This window comes from Octopus sinensis, unplaced genomic scaffold, assembly GCF_006345805.1.
Source record: "Octopus sinensis unplaced genomic scaffold, ASM634580v1 Contig16913, whole genome shotgun sequence".
NCBI classification, from domain to species: domain Eukaryota; kingdom Metazoa; phylum Mollusca; class Cephalopoda; order Octopoda; family Octopodidae; genus Octopus; species Octopus sinensis.
The window spans coordinates 28,202-37,500 of record NW_021834671.1 but is presented as its reverse complement, the minus strand read 5'-3'; the positions used below and the strand labels follow the sequence as shown (position 1 = coordinate 37,500).

Below are 9,299 nucleotides of genomic sequence, written 5' to 3'. Positions count from 1 at the left end.
GTATTAGTTTCCTATTTAGGGACTATCATTAAGAAGTGAAGCATGCTAAAACCACAGAGAACGGAGTCCCTCTCTTGTCGAAGAGGTCCATCACGGAAGATTCTAGAATCTTCAAAAATGAAAGAAGGATTGGGGGTAACATGATCAATAATTTCGTCGTGGTACCTCCCATCAGAAATGTGGAGTACTATTCTTTTGACTGCGGCCATGCTAGAGTACCGGCTTAAGGGACTTTTTTAGTCGAAGAAATCGATCCTAGGACTCCTTTGTAAACCTAGTACTTATTATTTCGGTCACTTTTGCTGAACCTCTAAAGTGACGAAAATACGTCAACATCGGTTGTCAAACGACAGTGGGGGGATAAACACACACACACACACACACACGACGGGCTTCTTCCAGTTTCTGCGTATCAAGTCCTCTCACAAGGCTTTGTTCCGCTCGAAGCTATCGCAGAAGACACTTGCAGAAAGGTGTCACGCAGTGGGACTGAACCCGGAACCATGTGGTTGGGAAGCAAGCTTCTTAACACAGCCACAAATGCGCTTATACTACGTTATTTATGTAATCAGAATTATTTAGACATAACCATAACTTAGTTATTTCTATAATTTATTTGGTTTTAATTATTTTCCTATATTACACATTAAATTTTCTTTTTCTATGTAGAAATGTGCATTTTTTAGATAATTGTTTTTTATGCGTTCAATTATATTACGTATAATAATATACTAACCCTTCCCCGCTCATTTTTTCTAATATTTGTCCATTTTACACCACAGCTTTTTCCATTTCATTATATTACATCGGCGCGCCCCTGTGGCTAATATTATTATTATTATTATTGTTTGTGAAAAGAGCGGGTTTTAGATTTAGTATATGGAAATCACTTTAGATTGTATTGATCGTTGTCAGCAAGAGAAGGGGGGGATAGAGAAGAGGAAAGAGCACCAGAGACTGATGGGTTGTTCAATACAGTCAGATGTTTCGAGAATATTAAAAGCTTTCTAAGAATGTTCTGTCTTCATTTCGGATATTCAAGCCATGACAGGTTCTGTGATAACAAAGAGTTTGATTTTTTTTTCTTACTGGGGGAAAAGACGAGGGTGGAGAGAGAGAGAGAGAAAATGAGAGAGAGAAGTGGGCAGTGGAGAGAGAAAAATGAAAAAAAAATAAGAGAGTTACAGACTGGTAAACTGAGAAAAATGAGAGAAACAGACTGGTAAACACAGAGAGAGAAAGAGAGAGAGAGGGGGGAGACGGGCGGGAAAAGAAATATTTCTTGTGAGTCGAGGTTTGTTGATTTGTTTGGCTGCGACGGCGGTTGGAACCTCTCACTCGCAATATCATCAGTTATTGACTTTGAAAAAATATAAAATGAGAACGGAGAAAAGTTGAAAGGAAAGTCTGAGTAGGATGTAACAGAAGTTTTATTCTTTTAACACAACCAAGAATATGACGAGTTAATCCAAAGAACAAGTCTTCGGTATTATAAGGATATAAACAATTTTATTGATACCAGAAATGATCTCGCAAGCATTTTATCGAACTCAGAAGAATTATTAAAATATCAGCTTTGAATTTTATTTAATTTGGAAATATATCAGAAATACAAAACATTGCGTGGAATCTGAAAGTTTAAAAAGAGGAGATATTAAAAGAATGAATTAATGGAGATAAACCAATTCAGTTCAAAGTCTGAATTTAGGAAACTAAGGTACCGGTTTGGAGCATACTAATATTATACGCAAAAGTATTAGAAATTTGCATGCAATTTAGCGAAAGAAGTCAATCGCCAGCAGAAATTGTTAGCGACTGTCAAGGAGACGGGGAGGTAATGAGTACAAATTTCTCAAAGTTAATTTACATGCTTGGGGAGAGAACTACGGTAATCCCTCGCCATATCACGGTTCATTATTTAAATTTACGTCGATTCCTCCGTGGTGTTATTCTGCATTTATAATAAAACTAGCAGTATCGCCCGGCGTTGCTCAGGTTTGTAAGGGAAATAACTATAAAGCATTTTTAGAGAGTTATAGCCAAAAAATAGCAAAAAAATGGAAAAAAAATGATGGTAAATTTTTTTTGAGAGTAAAAAAAGGCTGAGTTGCGTCCCCTAGACAGTCTGTGGTTTATTTTTTTTTTATTCTCGACCCCATGTCGAATTTATCGATTTTTTTCAGAACTGGGGGAACTTTTCAAAATTTCCGCTGCGTTAGTTTTGAATTATGACATTGGGCTATGTGTGTGTCAAGTTTCATCAGAATCGGTTGAAAGCCGTGGTCAGAGTGAGGGTACAAGCAAACAGACACACACAAACACGCACAGACAAACTGCCGTTTATATAGAGAGAGATAAATACATACAAAACATAGAAACATAAAAAATACACACTACAATACTTGTTTTTACTTCGCGGATTTTGGCATATCGCGTGGGAGTTTTGGAATGTAACACCTGCGGTAGCCGAGGAGTTGCTGTATCTGATCCATACACACAAGGAGAGTTATTTTTATTAGAGTTAAAAATAATAATTTACGCGCGGCATTGAGATATTTTAAATACTGGTTGCATCCTGCAAACTGGTTGTTAAGTGTTCAAGTCTGAAGGTTGTTATACCAGTTTCAAACGGGGGGTTTTCTGCCAGATAGAGTAAACTTAGAATGAAATTCAAAAATCTACATCTTTTAGCATTATATTCTGTTTGTGCCAGTTTTGCATCATTTCTAAGAATGGCACAAGGCCATGACTTTTTGTGGGCAGATTATAATCGATTAGATTAATCACAACATATGACTCCTATTGATTTTATCTACCCATTATGAAATCAAGTTTGATAAAGAAGTGCGGATATTTTTCTAATTGTAACAAAGCAGCGAAGAGTGAGGACAAAGGGAAATTGGGAATTATTTTAGTTTGTGGCAAAAATCCATTTCTGAATTTTAAGTTCCACTAGAAAGAGGAGATCGAACCAAGTGGAGGTCATTGTAGAAACTTGCAAACAGCTTGCCCGTGAAAGCCCTGCCATGCAAAAGTTCTGCAAACCAGACGCCACTAGGTTTAAGGGCCGTCAGGAAAAAAATCCGTACTCTTTCAGGGACTTTCTCTTGACGGCTCTGCAGTACACCGGCCTCATCGCCCGGCGTGACCCTCCCCCACCTACTGACTCGATTGACTTGTAAAGTTTATGAAGATTACGGCGTTTCATTTTTGCCTCGGACAACGACCGAGCAGAAGATAATGCGGGTCTGTCCACCATTTTGAGATGGATCTTATTTTTGTTAATACTGGCAACTTAACTCGGAATGGTCCATAAAAACAAAAGACAAAGAATTCATTGAGTTTAACATTAGAAAACGATGGAGCGAGTTGTGTTTGTTTTGGAGGGAGGTCTAACTAGGATTGTCAACATCTGTCTATTAATAGATTATTGATTTAAATGATGCTTCAAGGGGAAGAAGAGAAGTAAAAATATCAACACAATTATTCTTTGGTACGTTATTCTATTGATTGAGGCTTAGAAGGGACAACATACTATGAGTGCGTGACGTTTATGCCTTTCCCTCTATAGAATATTGGTTTCGACTATTCTAGGGAATGTCGCTAAGTATTTAACCCGGGGGGGGGGCTAAGGATTCTCCTTTCTGTTATAGGCACAAGGGCTGAAATTTGATGGGAGGGGCCAGTCGATTAGATCGACCCTAGTACGCAACTGGTACTTAATTCATCGACCCCCGAAAGGATGAAGGACAAAGTCGACCTCGGTGGAATTTGAACTCGGAACGTAGCGGCAGACGCAATACCCGAGGTGCTAACGATTCTGCCAGCTAGCCGCGCTCTCTCTCTAAGATACTAAAAGGTGAATTATCAAACCATAAATCCAATACAAATCTCACATCCATGTCTCTTGTGTGAAGGGGTTTATGACATTAACGGTTAACAAACAACGAGTAAAGAAAAAAATTGCTTCAATTAAAATCAATTCCAAAGATGAAAAAAAAAAAAACCAGTACTGCTTATATTGAAACTAATTAACGGTATTCGGAGCTCAATTCCTTGCAGATTGAATCGGTCGCAATATTGCAAGTATACTGAAGATTACACTGGTCAGAATGAGGAATTTCTCTCTTATTTCTTGTGGCATCGAATTAATCCGGCATAAGTGACGCTTATTGAGGTATTCCAGTTCTTGATAGAAAACCTCATCTTCGTAGCTTTTACATTTCTCCGTCAGTTTCTCATTCTGAGACACGTAGGCAGAAAGATTATCCAAAGATTGTTTGCAATAATCAGCCACTTGTTGTAACTTGGAAAACGATTCTTCCTGCGGGAGATAAATTGAAAAAAAAATTACGACAAAAAAAATTGTAGAACAAATAAAACAATTTAAGATATTTAGGTGGATTCTAAAAGTTATTTAGCTCCAGGTCAGCAATGATTAGATTTGTGGTCAAAGTTATTCCAGCAATGACCATCCCACCTTAAGGACAAAAAGAGTATACATAAAAACTCAATCTCACATGGCGAGTAACCTTGTGCAATTAATTACGAACTAGCCAGCAAAGGAAAGTGGTCGCTAAACCTGCTAGAAATAGCAATTACAATTTTTTGTCACATGATACAGCCTTAATTCTGGCAGGGATATATTAGTGCCGTGCCTCTGAAAATACCGCAGGCTGGTTAAGGATGGGATCCCTCTCATCATAGATCGGCTGGGCTACAAGTAATCATAAATAACACTATTTCTGACCCTGCCGGCTTGAAAAAAAATGGAAGGACATTAGACAAAGTGGTTCTGTATGCAGGCTATTTGAAAAGAGAACAAAAAATGGTCACGCCTGGAACGGTTTTATTGTTGGGCATCTAGATCAGATTTGATATACGAGTACACACACCTGTAGAGAAAGGAGATGTTGAGGTATTCAACTTTTATGCCTTTTGCTTGTAGTTTCAGCTGAAAAGGAAATCCCTGGGTCGTAATCTCACCAAAAACCTACCAGGGAATGTAATACAAGGATAATATGAGGTTTTATTGAAAGAAGTTGAATGCGAAAGGGGTCTAAATGGATTGGGAGCTGATGCGAGGATTGTCCTTAACTCCGTGATTATAGCATTAAGGGAAATGTGGAAAGATTTTCCGATTAGCTATGGTTTTTCTACCTTTGTAGTGTAGTGATTGGCAACCGAATCTTTTAATTGTGACTCCGAGTTTAACGATTTCGAGAGAAAGAAAGAAAGAGCCTGCTGATAAATTTGTACAGCAGAAAGGAAAGCAACAGAGACACGTGTTTTTTTTTTCTCTTCAACAGCCAATAAACTATCTCTCTCTCTCTCTCTCTCCTCACAGCAGACAAAAAAAGACCAAGCGGTCAGATTCTGTGACCCACGAATTCGGTCGGCAGACATTAACTTCTTGAAACTAAGTTTCCACAAATGCAGCTGTTCTTTCTTTAGTCAGCCACCACACACACACACACACACACGTGAGGTAAAGTGACATACGAAGGATTTAACCAACTTTAATAACACTTAAACCTACTCCCCGGCCCACGGTGGAAGTTCAAAAATGTTGAAATACAACGAAATTCCTCGCCTTGAAATTTAAAAACTTAGTCGAAACTTGCTTTTTTCTGGCCATTATTTCTATTAGCGTATTCCAATATAAATATTCCACATCAATAATTGATCTTTCCTTCGTCAATAAGTAATATTTTATCCAACATAAGAAATATACTCCCAACCATCCAAAAGAAAACCAAAAGATAAAGAAAAATGTTCGAAAATGAAATAAAAAGAAAAGCGATGCCCATCGGTGCATGGTGGAGTCGGTGGTGGCGTTTTAATAAAATACATCGTTACTAGGAGGAGTGATGTATCGGTTTTAATTCGAGCAACCGGTTATCTCTGTCGAAGAATCTCTGGAGAGGAAGTAGAGAAAAGAAAAGAAAAAATACCCTCCCCCCCACATATATATATATATATATATATATATGGGGTGGGGGGGTTCTATTAGCAGAGTTTGGGGGAGAAGAAAGCTATAGACAAATCTACTCATACAGAAAGCATGTATACACACACAACACACAACGTGCATTTTCACAGGCAACGAACGAAAGAGAACGCTGGGCATCGGAATTGCTATGGGGGGTGGGTAGAGTGTTTGCTTTCTAATAAAGTTGTTCGGCGTTCAATCCTATGACGGCGTTTCCTGCCTCTAGAATAAACTCGTTCTGGATCTTTTCGGTTTGAACGGCAGTTTTTTGAAATAATTTCCACGTAACTAAACACTTTTAAACTTCGTATACTGGTAGAATGGGTTTGTAAAGCATCTTTTTCCCTTGGCTGTATTGAGAAAATTCTATAGTTTGTAAGATATTTGTTGTTGTTTTTCTTCAATTTCTGTAATTTCAACCAATCAATGACGTCTATTGAGTTGAAAACATTCTGTGCCGTATATGTCCCCCGTTTAAGAAACAGATTGGGTTTATTTACATTTGTGAAGAAAAAAATATACCCTTACCCCCACCCCTAACCCTAAAACAGATTGAAATGCAATTGATCGATACTAGGGTTATAATTATGGGTGACAATTTCATATGAAACTGCCGTTCAAACCGAAAAGATCCAAAAAGAATTTGAAGAAAAGATTTATTTGTTTACCGAAGTTAAACTGCCAGCATCTTTGAACGTCTGAAATTCCCGAGAAATAAACGTCACCCAGCTTCTAATTAATGAATTGTGGGCTTCAAGGTTCTGAAGAATTGGTTTTAACTGTGCATATTTTGTTGTAATCTCATTGGAGACAAAATCAATATGGTTAGAGAGGCGCGATTCTATAGTGCCGATGTTGTAACAAGCAATGTCTTCTAATTCATCTATTTCACGGGGGAAACACTGAGAAATGAGTAACTCGGCGTCTTTGATAGCTCTCCGACTGAAGTTGGTAATTAAAGAACGTTTTAGGGAAACCCGCGTGTTCATGATTCCCTGCCAAAGTATGAAGACGCCGATTCCAAAAGACTTCCTCAAGCTACAACCGACCAACCACTGCTGCTTCTACAAAAATTTATAATGGATTCATCATTAGAAGAAGAATAAAACATTCCAAGCAATAATTAGAATATTTCTAAAGACTGAAACAATATCGAATTTTCTGATATTCAAATGTTATTCTTTGAACAGAAATTTCTTTAATTTTGGTTTTAAATGTTGGCAGAAGGTCAGCAATTTGGTGGGAGGGGATAAGTCGACTATATGGACCCTGGTGGTCGACTGGTACTTATTTCTTTGACCCCGCGAAAGGATGAAAGGCAAAGTTGACCTACCGGAATTTGAACTCAGAACTTGCAGACTGGCGAAATGCCGTTATGCATTTTTTATTACTTTTAATTTTGGTCTTAAATTTGTCTTCTTTCTATTTCTTTTCATCCTTTTCATTCAATTTCTCGCTGCCAGTGGGAAATTAAACAGAAAGGTCATCAGTTCATATCCTCCTCTCACCAATTTACGGCTGTTTTCTTTAATAGCTTCGGCTTAAACCAGAAGTTGTAGGCGTTGGAGGAGGGAGAAATTGAAAGACGAGAAGAACGGGTGAAGAAGAGGATTCACTGCCTTTCAGGCGGTGAGAGACAGTGAGAGGGGATTCTCTGGAACTAAACACCGAACAAGCATCGCAAGGAAAATATTAAAGACCGCGTTTGCGAATTTATGAACATTTTAATCCTTTGTTTCAGTCATTTGATTGCGGCCATACTGGAGCTTCGGCTTGAACAATTTTTAGTCGAATGAATCGAACCCAGGACTTTTTTAAGCTTAGCACTTTGTTTATCAGTCTCTTTTGCTGAATTGCTAATTTACGGGGACGTAAACAAACTAGCACCGGCAGACACAAAGACACGCGCTCATACATACATACATACATACAGATATATACAACGGGCTTCTTTTAGTTTCCATCTACTAAATCCACTCACAAGGTTTTAGTCAGCCTGAGGCTTTAGTAGAAGACACTAGACCAAGGTGCTACGCAGTGAGACTGAACTCCTTTATTTCATGAAATTGGCCATGAAGGCCGTACAAGGTGGAGACAAAAAAAAACGGAGAGAAAAGATGAACAGAATATAATGAAAAAATGGAGTGAAGCCTTTCGGCCCCCTCCTCTGAGTGACTTCATTGAACCTGTTATTACAACCTTGTTTCTTTTTTAATTATTAATTTTTATTACCATTGATAATGTCTTTGTGACAGCTAGTTTTCACTTGTTTGGAAAATGTCTTTGTCAAATTCTTTTAAAATACAAGCATGACTTACCCTTTTAGCTATTTTGTTAGGGTCCATTTTCCTAATCTACCAATTGGAATCAGTTGCTTGTTCGTAATTTATCAATCTAGAGAGGTACTCCAGGTCCGCCACTGCACAAAAAACTCCCTTGGGTAACCCTCCTGCCCTTGTTATGTCCACTTCTATTGCATTTTCCCGTGTTTTTATATCGTTTCAAAGTTCTTCCTTATTCCTGTTACATAACAAATCTATCCAAGAATCAGGGTGGGGAAATTTGGGGCTCCCGTGTGTTTGTGCTTGTGTTTATGCCAGGCAAGGCATGGGGATGGTTGGTGTCTATAGGGTGGTTGGGGTAGAGTGGGTGCGGGTGGGAGCCGAGTGGGTGTGGGTTGGGGGTCGTCCTTTACTACGTGTGCCCTCTTCTCCTCTTTTATCCCGCCGTTTCCCAGCTGGTGTTTACCTCCTCTTCCTTGCTTCGTCTATCTTCTTTATCCAAACTCCAAAGTATTCCTCTCAACACACGGCTATGATGCTCCCCCACTACTTCTGCTCATGATCAGAGATGCACACATTGTCAGCCACTAAGGGACATGCTCAACTGGTTAAGGTCAAACAACTGACAAGCAAATCTGTGGTATTGAGCAGAATATTTGCTGTAGCCCATCTTTTATACCAAGACAAAACAATGTACATGATAACACTTCCAATCAGTTAAGATCAGAAGCCATGAGAGCCACTGACTGGTACTGCATTAGGGCATTTATCATCACCATTATTATTATTATTATTATTATTATTATTATTATTATTATTGAGGCGGCTGATCGTAAAAATGATTAAAATTAAAATTCTTCCGAGATTGACTTTGCTTTTCATCCTTTCGGAGTCGATGAAATAAATATCGGTCGAGCATTAGGGTTGATTATTTCGACAAAACCTCACCCTAAAAAAAAACTTCAGGCCTTGTTCCTATTGTAGAAGAGTCTACTACTACTACAACTACTACTACTACTACTGCT

General features: G+C 38.4%; 1 protein-coding gene across 1 annotated transcript; it reads right to left on the bottom strand.

The window, feature by feature from the left end:
• Window positions 1–4,048: 4,048 nt before the first annotated feature.
• On the bottom strand, window positions 4,049–7,008 carry LOC118761736. The gene is made up of 2 exons (XM_036499880.1): window positions 6,661–7,008; window positions 4,049–4,324 (listed from the first exon to the last, which is right to left on the bottom strand). The coding sequence occupies exons 1-2, from the start codon at window positions 6,979–6,981 to the stop codon at window positions 4,049–4,051; spliced, it is 597 nt and encodes a 198-aa protein (XP_036355773.1). The 5' UTR covers window positions 6,982–7,008.
• Between the last annotated feature and the right edge of the window lie 2,291 nt (window positions 7,009–9,299).

What these genes read in the sequence shown, in the direction of transcription:
- LOC118761736 (XM_036499880.1), bottom strand. Translation starts at nt 6,981, where the DNA reads ATGAACACGCGGGTTTCCCTAAAACGTTCTTTAATTACCAACTTCAGT. An exon ending in ATGCTGGCAGTTTAACTTCG is followed by an intron (nt 4,325 to 6,660) that starts GTAAACAAATAA and finishes TATCTCCCGCAG; the next exon opens with GAAGAATCGTTTTCCAAGTT.